Source organism: Manacus vitellinus, unplaced genomic scaffold, assembly GCF_001715985.3.
Source record: "Manacus vitellinus isolate BGI_N305 unplaced genomic scaffold, ASM171598v3 scaffold_17_pilon, whole genome shotgun sequence".
NCBI lineage: Eukaryota > Metazoa > Chordata > Aves > Passeriformes > Pipridae > Manacus > Manacus vitellinus.
In genome coordinates this window covers 14,429,853-14,455,433 of record NW_021939256.1, presented here as the reverse complement: position 1 = coordinate 14,455,433, position 25,581 = coordinate 14,429,853, and the positions used below count along the sequence as shown (strand labels likewise).

Below are 25,581 nucleotides of genomic sequence, written 5' to 3'. Positions count from 1 at the left end.
GTGTCTTGCAGAATACACCATCTAAGGAGTCTTTCTGCTGTGCCTTTTGCAATCGGATATGTCTGTCACGTATTGGCCTCATAAGTCACCAGCGTGCCTGTATCAAATGTGGATAGAGCCTTCCCAAATCTTCGTTCACGAAGCCCAGCCATGAGAATGATGAAAGTCTCCAAGCAGTAATTTATCAGAGCTAGATAATAATGGGAAGAATTAAAGATCCTGAGGGGATGGATTTCTTTCTAGGATGAAGAAAGGAGGCTCAAGGAGTTAGGAGGAGGCTCTTGGAAGAAAAGATTGCAGTTGTCTGAAAAGATAACAGGAAGGTGATTGTCTGAGAGAGAGAGAGACCTGTACTGTGCTAGATAGGACAGAAAACTGAGTGATAGGCCTACTGAAATTAATAAAGACTTAGATAGAAAGAGGGAGAGGAAGGAGGAGATCAAAATCAATATTCAAAGTCGAATGGTAGAATGGATAAAATCTGAGAAACAGAAGGAATTGCAGAAATATGTATTTGCTTCTAATTCTGCTGCTCCTGCTCCTTTGTGGCCAGGAACTAGACACAAGGTATTAGCAGTGTCTTTACCTCATGAAGTGCTAGCCAGCACAGAGGATGATAGCTCATTACTAGTATCACTTATACTTCTGGCTTAATTAACTAATACTTCTGGTGAATATAATTATCTACAAACCTTCATCACTGTGATGGTTAGTATGATGAAATCTGTTTTCCAATTCACTTGTTAAAAGCAAATTTGGAGATTTCATCCCATCTAATGAGCTATGTGTAACCCTGCACCCATTGTGAAAAGGTGCTTCAGAAGAGCAGAAAAAGCTTTCTCCTTTTTCCTTACCCTCCTGCAAGAAAGATTTCAGATAGCCTAAATAATATTACTAGGCCAAGCTAAGCTTAAAAAACAGAAATCAAATTAACCTGCATTGACTTTTAGTTTGATGTTTTCTTCCAAAAGCAGTGGGAGCTGCAGAAAACTTGCCTGTTCTTTCAGACTTGAGAATTCAGTAACAGCTGCTTTAGATTTAACTTTTCTTAATTTTTAGACCATCATGCTGAAATGATACCAATCAGAAGATCCATATATGCAAAAGTTCTCTTAAAGTAACAGTAAGGCTTTAAACAAACAAACTAAAACCCCCAAACCTAAGGTTTGGGCTTAAATCTGTTCGTATCTACATATTCAATGACAGATTTTACTTGAATGATCAACTCTCCAAGTTTTCTTCAGAACTTGCTTTATTCCACAGAATTTATGCCATTAAGCAGCTACTTGCTTAACTTCTTATAATCCCCGTTGAATTTCCTGTGGCTCCAGTTCCTATTTCTTACACTTTAAAAATCTTTTTTCACAGCAGTTTCTGAATAATTTCCTCATGGGCTTTTTGATAGTGCTTATAAGTGGTGCTTTCAGCATCAGTTTATTTTTAAAACATTCTTAAGGTGTGAAGAAGCTGAGTTTAATGTTAAAGTGCAGAGAGTACAGTTAAGTGGCTGGTCAACTTGACCCTAAGACACAGTCATATTAGAATACTTAGCTTGCATGTAGCACTTGGTATCTTCCCAATGTCGCTCCTGTTGCCTTTATTTTCATTGGGCCTTCTTTTATTGAATTGAGGATCTCAAGTTGGACACTATAAAAGAAAAAGAAAAAATGTATAATCTGTGAAAAGTTTGGTTATGTGATTTGCTAAGTATAGCTTTGGCATATTCTCTGGGAAATGACTAGACTCCTTTAGTCCTAGATATCTTCTTTCTTGAGGATTCCCTAGCTTGTTTGCTAAACCCTTTGCACCTGTTACAGCAAGGGGACCTCTTGTGTAATCATCATTGATCAGCAGAGGTCTGTTTGCTGAAGAAGGACAGGGTTATATGAGGGTAACATATAAAACAAATGAGTTGAGGATTCAGTGCAGTTTTTGAACTCTTGTTTATTAGAGACAAACTGAGTAGAATCATCTAAATTCCATTAAGTAACGTTGGGTTCATACATGCCCTCATCCTCCCTTCTGTCGGTTTCTCAGCCTCTTTCATTTTAAACGATTTACATACCATTAGCACAATTTTGTTTTCTGCCTCGGTATATGCTAGATGGGAATGTAGGTTAATTGAAAATGTTTTAAGATGTACATTTACACCAAAGGCCATGATGAGACTTCAGAAATGTCTCAGTTGATTGCCAAATTGGATGGTAACAGATGAAGTTGAGATGAATAGCAGGGAAGTGATCACTGTGTATTTTATTTAGTCATTAGCACTTTTGCTAAAGGTTTGCAATTGGTCACTATTAGGAACAAATTGCCAGGTGCAGATTGCCTGGTTTCAAGTTTTAAGCTTCTTACAAATCACAGCATCTTAAGGCCTTAGGCCATCATGGGAGCAGTGCTGTCTCCTCAACACCTCATTTTTTTTGCCACACACACAAATGCCAGAGAGAATGTTCTTGACAGAGAAGCTACAGGTGAGACTCTCCAATAAGCTGCAGGAATGTCACAACTTCTTAAAGTTGCTTCCACTCTCAATATGGCAGAGCAATTTGCCTACCTTTGAAGGCAATTACTCAAAGAGTTAAGCTACATCCCTGTTTTTCAGAGGATCAGCACTTTCTGTGGTAAATACTTCTACTTGCAGAGGTTAGACAGCCTTGTTCTATGGAGGAAGTCAAATCCTGGTTGGAACTGTCCCAGTTCTGCTCAGTCGCACATGAATATTTCAAGATGTTTCAGGATGAAGTTTTAGTCAGTTAAGAGGTAATATGGTCTGACTTATGTATAGTGTGTTCAAGTAAGTAATGTTGTGCAAGTCCTACCCCATTTCTGCTGTACATCTCTTCAAGATCTTTGTTATTTGCATTTGTCTTCCCTTAGTTGAATTGCAAGAACCAGTTGATCCCAGAAAACAACCCTTAGCTAATCAGTCTGCTGATCTTAAGGTAACTGGGAGAAACAGAGCTAATTTTACTTTGTTTTTTGAAATTCAGTGGATAGTAATATAAGACATGTAAGATTATCGTCTTCCTGTTTCAACCAAATAGTTTAGCATCTCAGAGAACACTTCTTGCCATGGATAAGGGGTTCATTCTCATCAAGACAGACATTACCTTGGATGAAGCTCTCATAAAGTCATCTGCAGTGCATAAACTAATGCTGCCAAAGTACAGGACAAGAATAGTTGTCCAGCTATGCACTGGATTTTTTTTTTAAACTGGTTTAATAGACCTGAGCACACAGAATGGTAGAAAGCCTAAGGTCTAAATATCTGTATTGTTGTGTAAATGGACAGAAATTTTAGTTCAGAGCTTTGTGTTTTCAGTAGAAAAAGGTTGGCCTTGTATCTTAGAGTAAGAGAAGCTTGTTATTTAAAGTTTTGATATTGACCTTATTTATGAAATGTGCATTTCTTCCTGGCTATGGAAATTATCTCAGCCAAAGCAAACTTCAATGTGAAGAGTATTATGTCTTCCTTTTTAAGGGCTTGTTGCAGGTTCCTGTGACCAACCTATAAACACACAGTTCATAGACCCTAATTTAATTTGTTTGCCATGGTTTATTTATTGCAGTTGTAGAACTGTTTTTGTGGTGTCACTTTTATCAGTGGTTCCCTATTCTCTGCTCTCACAACTGGATTTTTAAAGTGTTTGTATTTGTAATTTAGTGTGGCAACTCTGACAGAGTTTGTTTTTTCTATCATGTTTCTGGTCTCCCACAAAACGGGATTAAACAGCAACCAGCCAACCTTTGGACAGCTTTATTTTAGGGTGAAAAGGCTAATGGGGGGGAAAAATCAGTTTACAAGTTAATTTTCATGGGATTTGACTAAAACGCTGCTGTGTCACAAGTTCACTGGTCTTCTGTTAAGTTTTTAATGTCTCTTAATCCACACAGTTTCTGTGAAGATGAACAGTGTCGACTGTAGAGGCCCATTGCTTTCCAGTTTGTTTACCTTCCAGGCATTTTAGATTAATCTTCCCCAGACATTTTAGGTGCTCAAGATTTGTCTAGCCTTTACATCAGTGATACAATACCTTTTTCGTGTTACATATACCACTTATTTCAAATAGGTCTCCGTATAATAATTTCTGGAGTTTCCATACCCCAGAAGTCTCTCATCTGTTAGATGATTATATTAGAATGGTTGAATTGTTTTATGCAGAAGTTGACTTCATAAATGCAAGGAAGGAGGAAATCGAATTCTACTGAGCAATAGCACTATGTAAAAACTATTTTTGTAGATAATAACTTTTAAGACTGTAAAAATGTAATACTGCTGAAATCCGCTATTCTGCTATTTTTCATAGAGGAATGTACATGCATATAGTTAATTCTAAACCATAAAATGTAACTGTGGATATCTTCATCACTTCATGAGTTCATAGTTCTGTAATTATCTTTTGTATTTATTTCAGCATAATCACTGCATAATCTGTCTCAAAAAGTTTTGGATGCTTTATATGGAACTATATTTGACACAAAACATTCAGCTACGTTAAAAGATAAATAAAAATAAAATCTTTTGAAGAATAAAATACCTTATTCATAATTTTGACATTTCAGTCCCACTCTTCCAATAGCTTTTTTGTTTTCTTGAAACACCTAACAGAAACTCTTGGAATAATAAGAAAAGAATTCCCAATGTTTATAAGCACTTCAGAAAAGGCAGTCAGAAGAAGCCAGAGAACTACAGGCTGGTCAGTTCCTGACTGAGCAGCTAATCCTGGAAACCATTTCCAGACACTAGAAACCATTTCCTATCACAGAAGTGATAGGAAAGTTAACATGGATTCACCAAAGGGAAGTCATGCTTGACAAACTTGGTAGACTTCTGCAATGAAAATAGCCAGCTTGATAGACAAGGGGAGACCCTTGGATATTGTCTACCTAGACTTCAGCAAGGCTTTCAGTGCTGTTTGCCCTGAGATCTTTATAGAGTAGATATGATGAAGGATGACCTGGATGATCAGACAGCAAGGTTGATTGAAAACTGGCTGAATAGCCGAGCCCAGAGAGCAGTTATCAGTGGAAGGAAGTCTAGTCAGAGGCCAGTAATTAGCAGTGTACCCCGGGGTCAGTGCTGGATCTGGTTCAGTACTGTTCAACATCTCCATTAGTGGTTTGGATGATGGGGCAGACTGTGCCCACAGCAAGTTTGCATATGGCACAAAACTGGGAGGAGGGGCTTATATGCCAAAGGATTGTGTCCCATTCTGGCCTCCTTGGTACAAGAGAGAGTTGGAGCTACTGGTCGAAGTCAACTTGCTGAAGGGCCACAAAAATAGTGAAGAAACCGAAGCACCTCTGCTGTGAAGAAAGGTTGGAAGAGCTGGGACTGTTCAACCTGAAGGCTCAGGGAGAGCTTTTCAGTATGTATAAATACCTGAAAGGAGGGTGCAAGGAAAAGGAAATCATGCCGTTTTCGGTGGTGCCCAGTGACAGGACCAGAGACAACGGGCACAAACTGAAATACAGGAGGTTCCCTGTGAATATCAATTTAAAAAAGTGTTTCCTGTGAGAGTGACTGTACACTGGCACAGATTTCCCAGAGAGGTTGTGGAGTCTTGATCCTTGGACATATTAAAAAGCTACCTGGATGTTGTGAGCAGCCTGTTCCAGGTGGCCAAGGTTGAACAGGGGCTTGGACTAGATGATCTGCAGAGGTCCCTGCCAACCTCAACCCTTCTGTGGTTCTGTTGTGGACTGCTCTGTAATTACAGTTCTGTAATTGGTTTTATTAGTTTTTTCAGTGTTGTTTGTCTTTTAGACTTGACTCTTTAGTTCTCAAATCATTGAAGGCACTTTTGGTTTATGAATTTGTAGATAGTGTGTACAGAGAATGTTAGGAATGAGTGTTTCCAATACTCTGAGCTGACTTAAGAGACTTAAATTGAAGAAGTGATATAATCCAAGACAGAAATTTAAAGTCATTCTGAAGTGTAGTGGCAGACCTTTAGTAAGAGGGGTCTTAGAGGGAAGCACTTGTCCTTTGTGCCACTGTCCAGGAGGAGCCACCCAAGCAGCTCATACTAGAGACTAGATGATCCAGGAGAATCATCTAGCCTTTTCAGACTGTGATCTTATGCAGGCATCCCCCACATGTTATAAATTGGGCTGGTGGGACATCATGTAATCAGCCCTCGGTTATCTCTATAACTGTACTGATCAAAACTGTCTGACCAGAGTTCTGATCAATAGACTGCTAGTGTCAGATGAGTGCAAAACCAATAAATACATGCAGTGACATTTTCCATGAAGGAAGAAAAAGCCAGTGATCTTCAGAGCTAAACAACTGCCGTGGGCATTTGAACCTCCAGAGAGAGAGCCTGCCCTGAGCACTGACCTAGTGCATCAATGCAGGGATGAGAGCATTATCTGTGGCCTGGCATCTGTTTATGGGCACTGCTACCAAAGCCTAAGCTGCAGTCAGATAAACCACAAGGGAAGATACTGAAGTGCAGGTCCAGGGACAAGGTCACATTAGCAACAGTGTTTGAGTGGGCCTCTGCTTGCATTGCCTGGCCTATGATCTTCTGAACTGTCCAAGTCCACATTGTGCACAATACTGTATTTCTTTATCATTAAAATCAAATTGTTTAGAGAGAAAAAAGCATGTGTGAGATGGTGAACAACTACCTCTTTTGTTCTATCCTGTCTATGTGTTCATTTGTTCTCAAATTATTTTCAAGTTTCCACCAAGAATTATGTCAGATGTTTTCCTTTTGTCATGCTCCTCTGACAGTGATGCTGCAGGCTAAGTCACGCATTACTGAAAATTCAGAAATAGTTTCTCAAGTGGAGGTACCCTATTTGACGCTCTTCACCCAGTTTTTGTGGTACAGTGTTCCTGTTTAAATCAGTAGAAATTATTAATGCCTAACCCCTTTGGAAATCACAGCAGGGTATATTAATGAAAATACCCAGAGTTCAGGTTTACAGACTGCTTTTCAAATTGTTGCATTAGGTGCAGAATAGCTGATGATACTGAATAGATTTCCTTAGATTTTCCAAGGACACAAACACCACCAAATTATACCTTCCCATTGGTATGTTAATATTTTGATCTGATCTAAACCCTGACCTACCTGAAATAATTACAAGCCTTCCTGAAGTTCTAAATATGCATTTCTGTTAAAAACCTGCTACCGAAGTCACACCTGTCAGTCTGGTTTAAGTTTTTATTTAATTTGTTCCTCAAGATTACCATACCTAAAAGAAATGGTAACAGCTGATAAAATTACTTCATATGGCAAGAGTGCCAGCGAGATAACATTTGATGAAATAAAAGTGAGACTTTCTGAACATCAAGTGGTTGATGAGAAAGTTATGAGAGGCTGCTTGCCAGTCTGTGAGACCTAGACAGAGACAGACAGGAATTACTTCAGGGTGGACTTTCATAATAATGAATTGGCTTAGGCTGTGTTTTCTGGAGTGTTTCCATTCAACACCCTACTGTTACTTGAAGCTCTGCAAAGCAAATGCAGACTAAAATCAGCATGACTTCTGCTACTTCCATGAATGATCATAGCTCTCCCTTTGACACAATGCTGGGTATATGCTTTTTGTGGTTGTGTCATGCCAACACAGACAAATACAGAGAATGGGCAATTTCTCATGCATTTTTCTTGTGCTGTGGATCACAGAAAGAATCGTGGAACGCAGAAAGAATCGTGCCTTGCAGAATTTACCACCTAAGGAGTCTTTCTGCTGTGCCTTTTGCAACCGGACATGCCTGTCTCTTATTGGCCTTTTTAGCCACCAGCACACTTGTGACAAACGTAGGTAGAGACCTTTCCCAAATCTTCGTTTGCGAAGCCCAGCCGCGAAAGGATGGTGTGGGCTTGCTATTTCAAATGCTTAAATCACAACCTTTTGATTCATAGAAGATTGAGGATCTCCAGTGGACTATATGGAAACTAGGCTTCTGGAAATAGCAGAGGTACCAAAGCTCATCCATATATGCTTGGTGATTGATTACTGCTAATAGCTTATCAGTGCTTTCCACGGGAGTTGCAGATCTGTCTTTTGATGATCTTTCAGAAGAAAGACAGTGCTCCTTTACCCTGCATAGGCTACAAAACACTTGGATCATTTCTCCACGTGGCATCAAAAAAATGAGGGGGGGTGTGTAATTGCATACATGAGACTGTAATTAGTCCACCCACACAGAAAAGGGGGAGAAGAGAGAATATTTGTGTACCAGTGTTGTCTCCCTTTGCATGCTTAACAAGGTCATAGCCGAGCTCTTTGTCTGTGTGAGGTGGTAAGCCCATGGCAACATGCCTGTTACTGATATCCTGCAGTATCTACATCAAAGCACATCATAGGCAAATCAATGGCATCTTTGCATTGTCTTTTCATGTGCTTTCTCTAGTGTTACTGTTGTCTACAAAACAAGATCGCTTGTTCTTGTAACATGAAGCGTGTCCCTGGGTATCTCTTCTGCCCTGTTATCTGGGCCTGTCATAGGAGCTCACACACTGACTCTGTTTTTGGAAATTTTTCCTGGTGCTTATTCAGCAGTACTGCCAAAGTAGAGGATGCCTGTTTTTCCTTCCTTTTTTTTTCTTTCCCTTTCCTTTTCCTCTCCTTTCAGTTTCCTCTCCTACTGTACTTTTGCCCAGTACTCACAAAAGTCTTGAACTGTCCTTCTCTTCTTACTTCCACTCACAGATCAAGTAGCATGATTGCACCCTGTTTTTTCTGAGCTGTGGACTGTTCTATTATCCTCTCTGTGTTACATCAGAAAGTGCTACTGTTCTCCACAGCAGAACTTCACAACAAAACTTGCATTTCTCGCTTCAAGCTCCTGTACACTTTTTTTACTTTCTACTTCTTTGGATGTGTTACAGTTATGAATGAGGATTGCTGCTGTAAAATTCATGAAAATTTCTTTATAACTGGAAGCAGCTAGAAGAGATCCCTCTGATAGGCAAAAATGAAATTAAACTTCAGTTTGCAGCTGGCCATTATGTAGCAGCAATAGTATTGCTGTCATCTGGGTGACTAGGGTATGTCTCCATGGGCTTCTTCTGCATGAAGATTTTAAATAAATATGACAGGAGCCTAATACCCTTCTGTCAATTTTAATGTCATAGCAGCGAGTACTCAGAGGAAGTATACACAAGAGGTCTGTCTCCTCTCTTGACAGTGCAGGTTAATAATAGGAATGCCGCATTGGTTAATACAAAGTTTTGCCATAAATATAGAGGATGAAAATTAGAAAATTATTTGGCCTTTTGATAAATTAAAGTTGTTCTATTTACACCTGCTCTTTTTGCTTTTTTCCTGCTGGTGATAAACTCAGAATGAATGGGTGGGTATTTGAAATAAAAAAAAGCGTGCAAAGTGGTTGTTGGTCAAAAATTTACGCATACCAGTTTATAAAATGTGATCTCAGGAAATAATGTGAAAGGAGGACAAGCAGTAAATGTATCAGACATTAATTTGACTTCTTTCGTTCTTAATTTGAGTTTTTAAGCAGAACTATCTTGCTGTGACCAAAAACCTGTCGTAGTACACATGATTGGCATTTTTTCAGCCCCCGTCACATACTGCATATTCATTGAACCACAGCTTTATATGTCTGGGAGCAACCTGAATTGTAGCCTCACCACTTATTTGCACCTACCATGGTAGGTGCTCTGGGAATCACTATGAGACTGAGAAGTGACCACAGATAGATACCATTTCCCAAAATACAGTATTGTTACTTTTAGCTTTGTGGGATTCCTTTGACCTTTGCTATTTTACATTTTGCAGTTTTCTCCTAATTAAAAATTCAAATAATATCTTTCATTTTCAGTTAAATGAATGCTTGGATTTTTTTTTGTGCCCAGTTTTTAAAGATTATCTGTATTGTAAGTTACCAAACCAGAATTTAGAGCCTTAATTGAGTCTGAGATCTTTTTCAAATACATACATTTCTGTCAGTATGATTTCTCCTGTCTTTGTCTCTTATCATTTACACTCTTTCATGGTATGTTTTTCTGATGTGAGCAGGACAACCATTTGAATCCTTTCTTGGTATTCTTTGACTTAGCAATCATAGGACAGTATATCTTTAATTTTCTTTGATTAAAAAAAGAAAGACAGTTAAGATCCAAATTGGTGCAGTTCCTCTAAAGCATTTTTAAGACTTCTTGTTGCAGAGGTTTTCAGCTGTGTCTAAGATCATATGAATTCAGAAGAGTTCAGCTGAATCAGACAGTGCATCATCTTGCACTCCAGCCTGCAGCAAAATTTAGCTGCTACAAGTTCCAAATTCCTGATCTTCTCTCTTTACATGTGAAGTGATTATACAGTAAGTTACAGATATGTTTTCTCAGGAAAGCATCGACGTACGTTATCCAAAGTCATCACTTCTTAGAAAATAAACAGTTTGATGATTAACTTGTTTGATGATTAACATTGTTGCACAGTTACTGTGTTGTTATTAAAAACAACCCAAAAAAGTATTGGTTTGGGAACTAGCCCTTGGGGGCTTAGAGGCTGTTAGAGGTAGCTAGAGATGGGGAGAAGAACAGCATCCTTAGCTCCCCTGTACCCTCTAACAAAAAGTACCATTAAAAAATTTCCTCTGGTTCTTGCTTCTGCAGATCTTGAGCTCCCTCTAACCTCTTCCTTTTGTAATGAAAACTAAACTGGGATATTTTTTATACTGAACTCTTAAAATAGAAAGCATTACACAGATGTTTAGCTCTATGTTCCGGGAGATGGAGGAGTTTTAATGGTGGGAAAGGAAATAAGAAAATGGAACCAAGAGATAAATAATGGAAAATACACTTTTGTAGTGGAAATGTCTCATAGTGACAAAATGTTTCTTCAAAATGTGAAAATTTGAGAAGAATTAAGCTATGAGTAAGTCACACCACGATATGAAAAGTTATGTTAATGTAGCTTTTACAAGCTGTACACCTGGTTGTGTGTATGATAGAAGGTGTAGTAATTGTGAGGATTGCTATTTTCACTTTTTAATTGTTTGAAAATCTGATTGCGGTGTTGTTTTCATTAATCTTTGCACTGACATACTGGATCTCCACTGAACTACACAGAGTAAAAATTATCTTTTGAATCAAGAGAGATCTTTGCATTTGCCTGTTAATGGGCTCCTGCAACAGGTGTATCCTGCTTAATTAATAAATAAAAAAAATTAATTAAAATGTTTCTATGTCCAAATACACACAGGATGACAGAAACAGGTTTTTGAAACATACAGATGAATGAAGGAATCTTTAGAAATCTTTTTTGCTAATATAACATAAGTTGATACTTAGATAGGTAAACTTTTCAAAGGTGAGTAGGCTACTGATTTCTTAAGTGAGCTCCTTTGTTATAACATCCAGACAGTGACCAGAGGTACTACTCCCAAGCAGTCGTTTTGGAAAAGTTGTGTTTTTGCTGAGGACACCCTTCAGCTAGAACTACAGACACATAACTTCAGACAGTTCTCCAGCCAGAATTGTCCCACCAGGTAGTGGATGAAATAAAATGAGTAATTTTTAGTGTATGTTTTTTCTTTTCTGTTGTGCTGTGTATGGAAATGTGTTGTATAAAATACTAGTACAAACTATACCAGTATAAAGTACCAAGAGTACTGCTGCTATTTAGTAAATGTAAATTCAGCTGAGACTGTGCATGCTTATTTTATTTTCATTCTACAGAGAGGAATCTGTTTGTCCTGTAGAAGCAAAGTGAAGAAGCAAAGCTATGTGTGCATCACAAACAGAAAAAATGCAATCTAATTGTGCTCTGTATGGTAGAAGGTAATGTTGCCAGGTGGTCAGCTGCCATGCTGCAGGTGCTATAGTACTTCTCTAAGGAAATGAACTGCTTTCACTGTTATTAAAGCAATTAAAAGGCATTCAAACAAATGGAACACCAGGACATGACAGATCTAACAGATTGAACTAGAAAATTAGTAGTCATGCTTGTTAGATTAACAGAAAAATCAGTAGTGGTATTGACATTCAGGAGTTTGTAGTTGCTTTAAGATTTCTATGTCCCATTGAAGTGAATGGGTATTACTTTAGGACTATGTTCAGATTTAACAACACATTGATCTGTTACCCATTTGCATTGTCATGGCTTCTATTACCACTTTACAGAGATAGACATTTATTTCACACTGAGTGAAAGCTTACCATCTAAGAACTTCTCTTGACATCCTCTGGATTATAATGCTTTGAATCCCATTGCTATTGATCTCCTCAAGGTCATTTTCTCTGTGTTTGCTTGGTAGCAAGTTCCAGTCCCATTGACAGTGGAAGTTTTGCAGATGATTATAGTTATATCTGATATTGACCTTCTAGATTAAACCCTTAAGATAAATATGGAAGGAAGAAACATCTTGTTGTAATTGTGTTCAGGTGACTGGATGTTTAGAGATGAAAAATGAAGATGCTGCCTTTCTGACCGCTACAGCTCAGCACAGGTAGAAGAATGAAGGGTTTGCTTCCTCTTGGGTCAAGGGAGGTCAGTTTCTTTGTGGAGAAATTATATTTCTCCAAGTTCATTTAAACAAAGACGCACCTGTGTCTGAAACCCTTTGAGAGAACTTTGTTCTTTGTCTTGTGTCACATTAAAAACCTACCTGGGCTAAGTGTATTAGGGGTTAGAGGTCTTCTTGCTATTGAAAGTAAGCTGTTTGAGTTTAAAACATTTTTTAATTCTGTCTTCTGTTGCTTCTTTATGAGCTCTGAATGTGGGACTGCATGCTTAAAAAATGTTTTCTCTGTTTTCTGTGTCTGAATTAAGAGGAATTCCAGGTTCCAGGGTTTACTGGTCTCTTATTCCTATGACAAGATTTATACCTCTACTTGCTGCTGGAGAATAGGGAGAATTGTGTCAATAACTTCAGCAGGGCTGTAACTAAAGCAAATTCCTGGCCAGTAACAGCCAGCTCACTTAAGCTTCAGCATGGGATCTTATACTACCAGAGTATCTTCCTGACCTTCCACAACACCCTTTATTGTGCTCAGAGCTTTCCCAGGAGTGGCCTGTTGAAATGGGGGAGAACTTCATCAAGGTCTGTTGTGCTGCGGGCAGAGTCATTTGCAACTGCAGAATGGAAACCATGCAGAATGCACGGTGTAAATTTGGGTTGAGAAGGCTCCTCACACCAATTGTGTCTTTTTGGAAGATGATGTAGTATTTATGCACGTGCAGACACATGTATGCACATTAGACTTCGTGTCTGCGGTGCCATTTGGGGTAATAACAAATGGTATTGCAATGCTCAAAGCAGTAGGAGAGTGCAAAGTGCACATCTACTGAAAGATTAATACCATGAAACACTGGAAAGCAAAATTCAGGTTATGAACTCTTGACAGGCAAGGTTGGGAAATTCGAGGCCACTGCTGCGTGTCTGAGACAAACACAGACTCACCTGGGCAGGAGTGATAAGATTTTCTCCCTCTCGTTAACTTCTACCTTCTTGTGTTTTGCTCACTGCACTGACATCCTAGTACAGTGACATGCTGTTTCTCCAGTTCCATGCCATCTATCATCTGCTGCGAAATGGAGGAGCTACAGCAGTGCCAGAACTGGCTCATGTGTTTCTGTAGCCAAGACACTGCAGTACAGGCCCATGGTCTTGATATTCTCAGCATGGAAGTGTGTTGCTGTCACGGGAACATGCATAGGGATGCACTTCAGCACTTGAAAAATTCATGGGAGACTTGGTCCTTTCTCCCCTTGTGCCATGGTCTTTGGTCATTTTGCAAGTTCTTAAAGTCTACTTCTTTCCTTATTTTAGAGTTTCCTTTGAGTAGTGTCACCATTTAAGCACTACTTGCTTTATGTCAGTTTTCATACCTCTGTTTTTTTCCACAGTTAAGTGCTTACAGATTATTAAGTGGGCTAATGCTGGAGTCATTGCCTGTGAGAAGTTTGTCATTGGTGTTCACTAGGAGCTACTGTAGCTACTGCAGTAACAGGGTTGAACCTCAATAAATCAACCAGCAGTTGGAGAATTGCAGACTATTTCTAAATCCTCCGAGTGTACAGAAAAGGTGAAATACTTAAATCTTCATTTTGTGATCAGAAGACATGAAAGAGAAATTTATTCTCTGATAGCACTACCATGTACAACAATATAGATAAGAGGTGGTGGATATCTTTCTTAGATAATTTTCTTTTATGGCTAATACGTGCACTAAAACCAAAGATGAATGGGAAGCTGGTGAGATTAATCAGGCCATATGCTGCAATGGGTTGATAGTAAGAACATGGGTTGAATGTAAGAACAATGAATGTCAATCAGTTGCTATTAAATGTAATGGCCAGTGATTTACCACCTCATTAAAAGATTGGGACACCCAATTCACTTATATATGAATAGCAAAACAAATAGTAGTTGAAATTTCCTGAAGGGCATTGAGTTCTTGTTCTAAACTTCCATTAATTTTGCCTCCATAGGAAGAGGAACAATTTAGCAGAGTGGAAACTATTTCATGGGGTGTATCAGAGCACAGCCTAGTACATGGGGACAAGAAAATTGTTTTCCAAAAGTAGTGTCTATAGGTATGTGTATGGATTTTGTGTGTGTGTCTATATGTATTGCATTTTATCAAGATTTGGCATCAAAGGGAAGTTATGCTTTTTACTGCTTTTAATATTTGCTGCAGCATCTGGATTCCTTTGAGGTGGTTCCCTACTCACTGTACACACAAGACTCAGAGGTTCAACAGTGCCATCCTGTGGATGATCTTAAAGGTCTGAAAGCTGCTGGCAGATAAATAAATGACCTCAACAGGATAAATTATCATAGAATATCAGATACTGTATGTCCCCACGCAATCAGCTAAAATATTTCCCTATGGTAGTCAGTCAGACTAATTATTACTTTTCTGTCCAGAAAATTAATAACCTAAACCAATTACAACCAATGGAAAAGTATTTCAGGCAAGCTGATGAGCAGTGTGCTTGTTAGTTTTATTCTCTTGCTGAGAAATGTGTTTTTAATCATCTCAGTGTGGTTTTAATCATCTTGAAATTTATTTTTGCAGACAATGCCAAAATCAAAGGCAACTATGTAAATTCAAATAGGCACCCCTATAAAGAAGTATCTGGACATCTTTAAAGAGGCATTAGAGTGAAACTAAGTCTAATTAACTTTCATGTTTCATAACCAGAAAACATGAATTCCCAAACAACCTTGGAGATTAAGCTGGGTGGTTTGAACAACTGGCCACAAAACTTTTAATTCCAGAAATAGAAGGGCAGGATTAAAGTCTGAAGTTTTGTTGACTGAAGATGAAAATCTGTTCGGAATACTTGGGGAACTTTCTGTTTATGCCAGGGCAAGGTAGATAGAAAACCACAAAACTTGCTCTCTTTAGGGAACAGTTGGGGGATCATTGAGTAACTGCAGATCACACTATTTCATATATGGTTTTCATTTTGCTTGCCTAAGCAAATTGTAAGGAAAGTGAATGATGTTTATTTGGAAATGAGCAGAGAAATAAAGGGCAAGCTGCTGAGTGGAAGGTAGTGCTCATTTTTCAAGTCGCTGCTGTTTTAGGGTGCTGAATGGGCAAGAGGTGTGCTGTCTGTGTGCTGCCTTTACCTGTGGATCAGGGAATTGAGCGCAGCACCAGGTTCTGCATTGTATCTCTATGGTTTGCAGGAATTTCTCCTTTGCTTTCTTCATGGCTGTCATGGGAATTTCTCCTTTGCTTTCCACAGCAAGAGGCCAACTACAAGTTGCAGTACATACCACTCAGTGATTTGATTAAAACAAGGAAACACCAGGTTACAAACTCCAGTGATACTCTTTGATATTTAAAAATGATGACATGATTTGTGGTTCTGAAGTCTTCAAAAAACAGGTCATGCTATTATTTATATATTCCATATGTCTGTTTGCCAGGCTTACTTAAAACAGCAAAAGGTGATCGCCAGGGATAAAACATATCATTAATCCCCACGAGTATGAAAAGATAAATATGAATCATTCCCATTTAGAAGATTAGTTTAATGCAGTTTTAATTATTTAACTTTTTTTTTAACCTACTTTGACAAAAAGTCTTCTAGCTTAACAAAAGCCTTGCATCTGTACAGTTCTGTCCTTTTTAGAGTAGGTTAACATGTTTTCAGTGTTGACGTAATGGAAATTTTGGTATTGATGCCTTATTTGCAGGAGGTTCTGCACTTAATTCTATGGTATTTAAAGGTATCTGCTATTACTAGTTTTAAATGTATGTCTTCTACAAGTGTCACTGTACTTATATGGTAAAGAAGATAAATGAGAGCAGTATTATCCACTCCTTTGTATACTGTATGTAAATAGTTCTAGCTCTCTCCTTATGTAGAAGGTTCTCCATACTCTCAGCTATTTTTTTCTGTCTTTATTTCTGCTCTAGTTCTTCACTTAGAATGTTCCTGGCCTGAACAAAGTATTGTGATTGAGGTATACTGTGAAGTATACCTCATTGCTTTTTCTCATTCTTTATTTGTCCTGGCACGTTATTGTGATTTTTCTGATCACCAGTGTACATGGAACATTTGCCTTCTACACTGTCTGGCTGCAGTAAGACCCATTTCCCATTTCAGAAGCTCTTATAGTTCATGTGGAAAGAAACTGTGCATATGCATGGGTCTGTTGCCTGGTTTGTCAACTCTAAATGTAGTCTTTTATTCTGGATTGCACTGTGAGCAATGCTCATAGTCCTTCCTCCAGACTGGATCTGCTATTCCAACTGCTGCTGGAAACTAGCGTCAGATCTGATCCGTCCCATCCAGTAATGATGCAGTAGGCAATTTAGGTGCTGCAAGCGGCAGAGTGGCTGCAGGTGTTCATCCCCCCATGGCTATGGGAATGTGCTCCGCTTTGTTCTGCATTTGGGACCACTCTGAAATAGCAGTGAATCTGTGTATGTATACATGCACAGCCTCTGCACATGTTGTGTGCACATTCACTGCATTTAGAGATAGATACAGTTAACTATAAAATTCCCTGTTAAATTAGAAAACTAATTTATTCAGTTACTCTGTTTCAATGGAGTTGGGTGGATACTCAGCTGCCCTATGTATGTTCTGTGGCCTGTAGGAGATTTCACAGTAATTCCAATGCCACTGTGTTTGTCTTTACAGTATGTCTGTTCAACTAATCCCCTTAAGGTGAAGGAATAAGATTTTAATATTATTAATGCTTCATTTCATCTAGTTAATGATATTTTCAAATATTTCATCTTCTTTATGATTTAGTTGCCATGTCAGATAAAGATCTTATTTAAGCTAAGTATTATGAAATAATAAAAGTCTTTATTTTATTTGAATACAGTTAGGATAAATGAATCCAGTAGAGGATCTGATGTTAGGCAGGTGCAGCACTGCACATGTAAAATCAGAGTAAGTTCTCTGAATGCTCAGGTCTTAACAGATGTGTTCTTTTTCTCCATATGTTACAATAAAATAAGGATTTGCTCTGAAAGTATTGACACAAACACTAACCAGTCTTGGCAAACATGCTGTTTTGTTCCTTACACAGTATCAGCTGTGGCTATTAATTAACTTTAAATAAATGTGTGCATTAAGTAGCTGTAAAGCACATATATGTATAAACAAAATCAGGTTTTTTTGCTTTCTTGTTTACTGATGCCTAGACAAAGCAATGCTGCATTTTCAAAGCAACATCTGTCAAACTAATTTTCATCAGATTAAGTATATCCTCAGAGCAACCATCACAGCTTACAAAATACTGGAAATGTAGGTTGTGCTTTGCATAAAACACCAATAGAGTTTAAAGCACCTGAAAGCGTTTTATAAATGTAGCAATGATAGGCTGTGCCTGTTCTCCATATTTGCTTCTATTTTCAGGAGGTTCTTGGGAAGATAACGAGTGATGTTGCAAAACTGCAGTCCCAGTAGATGCCCTAGAGTGCAAGTGTGGAGTTATGGTCCTGGCAGCTTATCTGGGTCCACAAAAGCCAATGGTTTGGGAGTCTGGCAGTAGAGATTGAATTTATTGTGACGAAGTTCATCTGTGAAAAGATTTCTCTCATTAAGAATGAAATTAAAGCATGAATCAGTGACTGATTATCCAGGCCTTTCTCTGATCCGTTGAATTCTTCATTAGTATAGATGTGCAATTATATATGCTCTGGCCTGATTCTGGTTCTATAGATCATCAAAGATAATGAATAATATTAAATTTTTTAAGATTTTTTTATGGAACAATGTAATCTGGTAAAAATGGGAGGAAAGGCAGTGGCTTTGACATAGAACATAAATACTGACACACTCAATCATTCGCATTTTTGGCCAGCTTTCTGTCTTTTTCCCTGCTAGAGAATAATTAATGCATGGAAATGAGCTTCCTATTAGACTGCTGTGTCTTCCACAGGAGTGAAGCATTTTGCATGTGTAATGACTTAAGTACAGAGATGAAGAAGTGTCATTACAGTGTGCACCCACAGCCGATTGTGGAAACTCAAGTCAGCCAGAAACAAGTGCCAGGATTTCTGTAGAAATCCATCTTTGTAGATGGACGGTAGAGGCACTTGAGCTGGAAGTCAGGACAGCCTTCCCATTAGTTCTTCCTTTTAAAAGCTGTAAATCTAGCATAAAGCAAGAAGAGTACAGTCAAAAATCCATGAAGAGGACAAAATAGGGGGAAAGTCAAGGAGAAATCTGTTCCAGCTGCATCTGGGAGGAAATATGTTTTTGCAACTCTGATTTCCTATTAGTTTGTTCACTGTATATCAACACTATCCTAAAATGTCCCGCACAAACCCTAGGTGAGTCAGCGTGAGGTGTTTTGGTGCCTACCACACACCCATGGGATAGCCCTAATCAGTAGCCTGTTTGTAAGGCAGTGTAATTAAAGATGGTCACAGAACCAATTGCATACAAGCAAGGCTAAATATGTTATTTCGTGATAGAGTTTAAGATAAGTGCTTTATATCTGAAGAATATAGTCTTTACCAGGAAAATAGTATTGCTGATTTTTGTCTTCTTTATAAGGATGTACATAGCTGCTTCTGTAATACTATCTGAAACATGATCAAATTGGCTTTTAGATTAACTGAAAATGATCTTTGTAGGATCTTCAGCCTAGTTCTTGAGACAAAAGAACATACAAGTAAGTTAAAATAAGTACAGAAATGTACCAAATATTCTAACTCTGTCCATCTCTTATTATGTACTCAGGGAACACTGGCAAGCTTGGGTCCTTTGAATGCATGACATTTCAACAGGAGACCAGGGTTTCTGAGAGTATTTTTGCAATTTGCAGTGGTAAAAGCTCTGTTTGTAATAACCATTATGCAAGAGATTACTTCTGGTTGTCACTGTTGGCCAGAGCCATGGAGCATTGCACTTGTTTTTAAAGCAAGAAGTATGAAACACACAGCAGATAATACAGTGTGGTAGTCAGCAAACAAATCATGGTGCATTCAGCAAATACAGGCTCTTTTGGGGAAATGTTGATTTGAATTTCATGCATCATCCAAGCATAATAAACACTGAAAGGTCATGGTAAGAATATAAGAAAAAAATCCATCTGACTTGACTTTCTCACTATCCAATGTCATTAATAATGCAATGTCAAGCAAAAAACTGTGTCTCTGAGTGTGACTAAAGCCAGATTCCATGTATAGTTGAAGAATAACTTGCCATGGGTTTTTTTCCCCATTTATTGTGCATTTTCTTTATAATGTCATGGTGTTAGTTTGTGAACCGTACCTTGAGCCACTGCAGTATGTACATCTGTGTTTTCTCAGTGAGTTATTTCTTTGAGTTTGTTGCTCAGCATCCAGGAAGTCTCATGCAGACTGTAACATACTAATTGGCTCAGTACAATTAGGATGAAATGAAGGTGTTTGCTGTCTTTGCTTGTTATTAATTTGTACTGACAGAAAATTAGATTGAAAAAGTCTAATACAGCTATCAAAATATTATTTCTTATTGCAGGAAATATCAGTGTTGCTCTTTAATGGAAGTATTTTAGAGCAGAACTCCCTTCCTTTTTCCTAATCCTGTCTTTCTGACTTTTTAAAAATTTCTAGAAGGGATTCTGAACCTTGTTAAATAGCCAGAGTGCTCAGAGACTGTGTAGCAATACCATGACTTAAACGAGGCTCAGGCAATATTTATGAGTTCATTATATCAAGGTGTAATACTGTGCTGCTTGTTATCTTAACTTCACATTAATAAATTTTTACAAGCTGTGTACTTGTAAAGTTCATCATAATAATCACTATCATTCCTCTAATAAATCATTTGATTTGTGTTTGCTTTGTGTTGTTCCAACCTTGTGAGACATAACATCACAGGGTAGAAACCCTTCTCATGGTCCAGGTTAATGAACCACCTGCTGTGAGTCCTCAGTGACAGACATGCTCAGAGGGAGGGACACCTTTACCTCCTCACTCTCTTTCCCTTTGCAATGCCTCAGGTTACATGGTTTTCTTAAAGAAGAATTACCTGTATTGTGGAGATTTTCTGGAGCTCCAGGTCTCACTCCTTCTGTAGAATGTGCAGATGTATGGTTTTACTTGTCCTGGAGACCACTAAGTTGCAGAGTATCTGTAATTCACATGCTGGCAATGCCACTGGGGTGAACAGCTGGTGGCTCTGCTGTGGCCTCCAGGTAGAGGTGGGCACTTTAGTAGATCAGTGACCCAGGGAAACCAATCGCTCATGCTGACCAAACTTCAGAGTCAAGTTCTACCTATGAAAAGTCTGTTCCTGTTGGCATGGATGGAGGGTCTGCAAATGAAAAAGCAGGATACACTTTGCTGTATGTTTTTTTAATATTTGGTTTATTGCAGACATGATTCTTCTTCTTGTAACAGAGTAGATAACCATCTGCTTGAAACTCTGTGATTTGAAGTACTGAGTGTTGTTTTTTCTGAGACTCAGGTTCCTAATTCATTTGATTGACAGATGTAAACTTGAAATTTATTTCATTCTCTAACACAGCAGTGAGTTTAGTCCAGCTACAGTTTCCATTGTGCAGTACAAATACGCTAAGCCTAAAGTACTGCTGGCAGCGTATATAAAAAATTTGAGCATTAAGAAACCAATGCAAACAAAGACTCTCAGCTTTAAGTAAGAAACAGTGTTGTTGGACTAGCCTTTTACTGCTGTCACAACCAATGTGAAGTAATAGCAGACAAAATCTACAGGTTTGTTTTTGATTGGAATAAGTACTAGTAAGGCAGTAGTCATTTGAAGAGGCAATTTGTCTTGTCTGTTTGAAACATTCCTTAGTTGCCAGAAATGCCACTTTTTTCTCATTACATGTGTGATGTACTTTTCATTTTTATGTTCTAAATAACTGGTAAAAATAATCCCTCTTATTTTTTTCAGCCCACCTAAACCAGCGGTGTTCATCTCTGGTGTCATTGCTAGGGTAAGATTATCATTACATTTCTCTCAGTCATAGAAAAAGTACTGTAGACTTTTCAGAATTATCACCAATCAGAGCAAAATGGATCTTTTTCATACCCCTTCCTCTTCTGTGTGAAGAGGCTTTATGTTTTTTATATTCATTTAAGGCCCTTTAAGCATTCTTTCTGGGTTTGTGTGAAATTGAAATTATTTATTGAAATTACTTCCACCATTTTACTTTGAATTTTAGCACTTTAAGTTTATTGGATTATCTTTTTATATCTAAGCTAGTTATTACTGCATTCATTTCCTTTGGAAGCAGTTGCATGTTAAATGTACTGCTATAGCTTGATCTATGATGAGGAGCAACACTGCTCTCTGTAAGGATACATGTTTGAAAATGTGTTTCAGCTGCCCTTTGTGTCTTGAGGTTCTTGGGGATTCAAGGTGTTATTCCCTAGATTTTAACACTAGGCTAGACCTAGAAATGCATAAGCTAAATAAATAAATAAATAAATAAATATTAAGTAACCATTAATCATATGATCATGTGGGTGCCCCATTTCTGTAAATGTTTGAGGCCAGATTGGAGCAACCTAGTCTAGTGGAAGATGTCCCTGCCCATGGCAAGGGGGTTGGAACTAGATGATCTTTAAAGTCCCTTCCAACCCAGGCCATTCTATGATTCTGTGATTCCTACAGTAGGTTTTCTTGTGCAGTTAGTTTTTCCTGCTGCCTTAACTTATTTTTAAAATAGTCTCCTCTTTTTAGTGGCTTTGTGAAAACCAAACAGGTCTAAAGAGAGGAGTGCTTGGGGTTTTTTTCCCTAAGGTCACATCAAGATACTATGTTCTTGGATGGTGTGTGTAACTGGAACAAGTGAGACTTGTGAAAGACAAATTTTGAAATTGACTGAAAGACTGGAGTAGTAGGATGTGTACGGGGGACTTCAGAGTAACATGCAGCACTGTTTTCTGCTTTTCACATTTTTAAAATCTTAGATCCATTTGAACTGGAAAACACACTTTTAGGATTTCTTAAATTTTTCCTGGTTGTTCTTTAAACAGGGTGATAAGGACTTCCCTCCAGCTGCAGCTCAGGTGGCTCATCAGAAACCACATCCTTCTGTGGAAAAGCTTCCTCACCCACAACATGTCAAACAGCACATCCATCAGCCCCGCAAGTGATCTGTCCATCAAGATCTCAGCCAAACTGCTGTCAGTGAATAAGTTTTCAAGAGAAGACAAAAACCCTTTAGGATTCACACTGTCAAATCAGTAGAACTGACCTCTAAAATAACATGCTGTTTCTTTTTCTTTAATTGTCAAGGGTTAATAAGAATGAAGACATTGTTCAGTTGTTATCCCAGATGGAAAATTCTCTCTTAAATATTTGCTGATCAGGGGTGCTTTTTAATAATATTTTCCTATTGCCAAGATAAAAAGTTTAGTATGAATAATATGATTAATGAGCTTATAACTTTTAGTTGTGGCATCGCAATAGCAGATAGTTAATGTAGTTTTATTCTAAGCCAGTAGGGAAGAATGGCCCTTTGGTCCTGGTGCCTGTACCATTTGTTGTGTGTGTTGAGACAGAAATCGGTGGTTGTCTGGATTATGTAGAACTGTTGTAGTGTTCAGTATCCTACAGTGTTACACCCCAGTGACTGTGCCCTCTGAATTCAACTAGGAAGATGATAGAAGGGCCCCAAAACCTTCTCAAGTGAGCAGAGATCCAACTGAATCTTCTTTACACCCCTTTGCACAGTCTGGCTGAGGTTTTTCCCTTTGGAGGTCTGTGGGTATGAAGAGGAGAGAGAAACCAGAGTTACAAGAACACTGCTGCTGTAGGCAACCAATCTCTGATCTCATGGGTTTCACTAAGGGGCTGTATTTTTGAGGTGATGATTTCTCAATCCCAATAACAAGTTGAAGGAGCTCAGGACCCTCTGGAATTGAACTTAAAGTAAATTGGTGAAATATGTGTTTACTTTTTTAAGTTAGAATTTGATATCACCATATGAAATTAAGAGGTGCCATTAGCAAATATGTTTATGACACAACCTCTGTTGCACATCATATTTTTTCCTAATTGTCTTATTGTGAAGGACAGTTGTGATATGAGGGATTAAAAAAAAGCTATTTTTCCAATAGAGCAATTGTTTTAGTTTTGGCCACATAATTAAATCTTTTGATTGCTCAGCTCAAAATCACTTAGGTCTATCATTTTCCTTCTGTAACTCATCTCTGTAAAAAACAGGAAAATTATTTTTTTACATCCTACCTATGTTTTTAAAGTGTCCTGTTTTTAGTTGACTACAAATACCATATGGCCTTTGGTACCTCTCAGGTTTATGAAATTTCCAATGGTGTTAAAAACATGGGAGCTAGCACTGCAACCATTCACCTGGCAAATCAGTGAAAGTTTGGGATCACTTTGGGCTTTACTAATTCATTTATGTTTAAAATCAAATAGTGTATAAAACCAATGAGGAGAGTTTTAAAAAAACATTATTTTTAAGAATTTCTGCAGATTAAATCATTATTTCTTGAGCAGCTGATTTAAAACAACAGCAGTGAAATAATGGGGAATATGGCCCATTTCACAAGTGGAATAACTCACTTATGTGGGTGAGAGGGACCTGACATTTCCATCTCTTCATAAGCTTGAAATGGAAATGATGTTTTGCAAATCCTATGTGTGGATATATTTATTCTACACCCGAGGAAGGATGTACAATCTGTATATGCAGTCCTGAATTTCAGTTTAATTAGATAACCATACTTGCCTTAAGGAACGAATGTAGTTTATAAGAGTAATTCTGTATTAAAATATGCATAATTTTTAAAATATGCTTTCTGTTTCTGATGTTGGTGCAGCAGAGGCCTTGGTTGTAGCTGCTTATGAGTGTACAAGTGATTCACACATGAGTAACTCATTCATAAGGGTAGCATTTGTTAAGCCTTGTGGAATATCTACACGAGATAATTTGCTGGCAGGAATATTTGCAGATTCAGGACAGGAAGTGGTTGATGGTGCAGCCAGGAGCTGTCAGTGACCTGCATCAGCAGTGAAGCTGATCATCACAATCATTTGATGCCGGTACCTGCTGCCTTGGGAGGGAGCTGGATGGGGTTCAGCTCTCCTTCGTGTTGTGCCTACATCTGCAGTAGTGACTAGACCTCAGCTGTAGTCAGTGGTGATGCAATCAAACAGTCAGTAGAGTTTAGGTATGGCATTGTTGACCAAAGGGAAGTGTCTTTTAAGTTGAGCTGGATCACTCTTGGCTCCACTGACTGCAGTGGAAAACTAAACCCAGGTGTAGAAGCACAGGATTAGGTGGGACTGGGTACCTCTACTCCACGTCTTGTAATGAGCGTTAGAACTGCTTCTAAAAGCAACAACACATTTCTGTTGCAATACTAAAAGTTAGGAACATGGATGTGTTTGAATTACAAACTACTGCTCCTGGTCGTTAATGCAATATATACAGTATACATAGACAATACATGAATTTTGTCTTTGATTACTTAGATAGATCAGTAAGTTTGTACATTGGAGTATGGCTCTTAAGATAGCTTTAGTGGCTTTTAGAGTGCAGGAATTCCTATATGGTTAGAAAATGTCTCTGTATGAAAGCCTTTTATATATTGTTGGGAGGTTTCCATGTTCATACATCAGTGTCCTTACCAAAGCATTGCCTTGCTCGAAATAAAGAATCATAACTGGTGAACTGGATTTCCTACTGATGATTATTGATGCTTTTAAAATATGTTACAATGACATATAAGCACAGGAGATGTTCAGATGTTATCTTGAAATGACTGCAAAATAAATTTTCTGTAATTGTCAATGTGGCAATAATGCAACAATAAAGCATGAAGTTGTGTATTGGGCTCTTTTTTTCCTCTAAGTACAATGTAAATCAGCAGGGTGCAGCTTTTGGGGATTTATGAGGTTTTATTACAGACTGCTGCATGACTAATAACATTTTATAGATAGTGAAATTTATTATGAAATTTTATGGCACAGTGGATGAGCTGTTTTGAATAGTCCAGTTTTATGTAAAATAAAAAGTAGATGCCACCAGCTAGAATGAGAGGTGTTTTCCACTATGAAATTGGAGATGGTAGCTCAGTCTTTGCGAAGTATAGAATCTAAACCTGGTAATAAATCAATATGGTAAAGGAAATCTAACATTTTCCATTGCTTTTTCAAGACCTAATCTTCTTTCAGAAAAAG

General features: G+C 38.1%; 1 protein-coding gene across 1 annotated transcript in view; it reads left to right on the top strand.

Annotated features, from left to right (window-relative positions):
• The window catches only part of DAP (death associated protein), a 51,990-nt gene extending 26,757 nt beyond the window's left edge, over nt 1–25,233 (top strand). The window contains exons 3-4 of the mRNA XM_018070155.2: nt 21,319–21,361; nt 22,407–25,233. Coding sequence (XP_017925644.2) covers nt 21,319–21,361; nt 22,407–22,526 — 163 coding nt within the window. The 3' untranslated portion in view covers nt 22,527–25,233. The remainder of the gene's footprint in view (nt 1–21,318; nt 21,362–22,406) is intronic.
• Nucleotides 25,234–25,581: the final 348 nt, after the last annotated feature.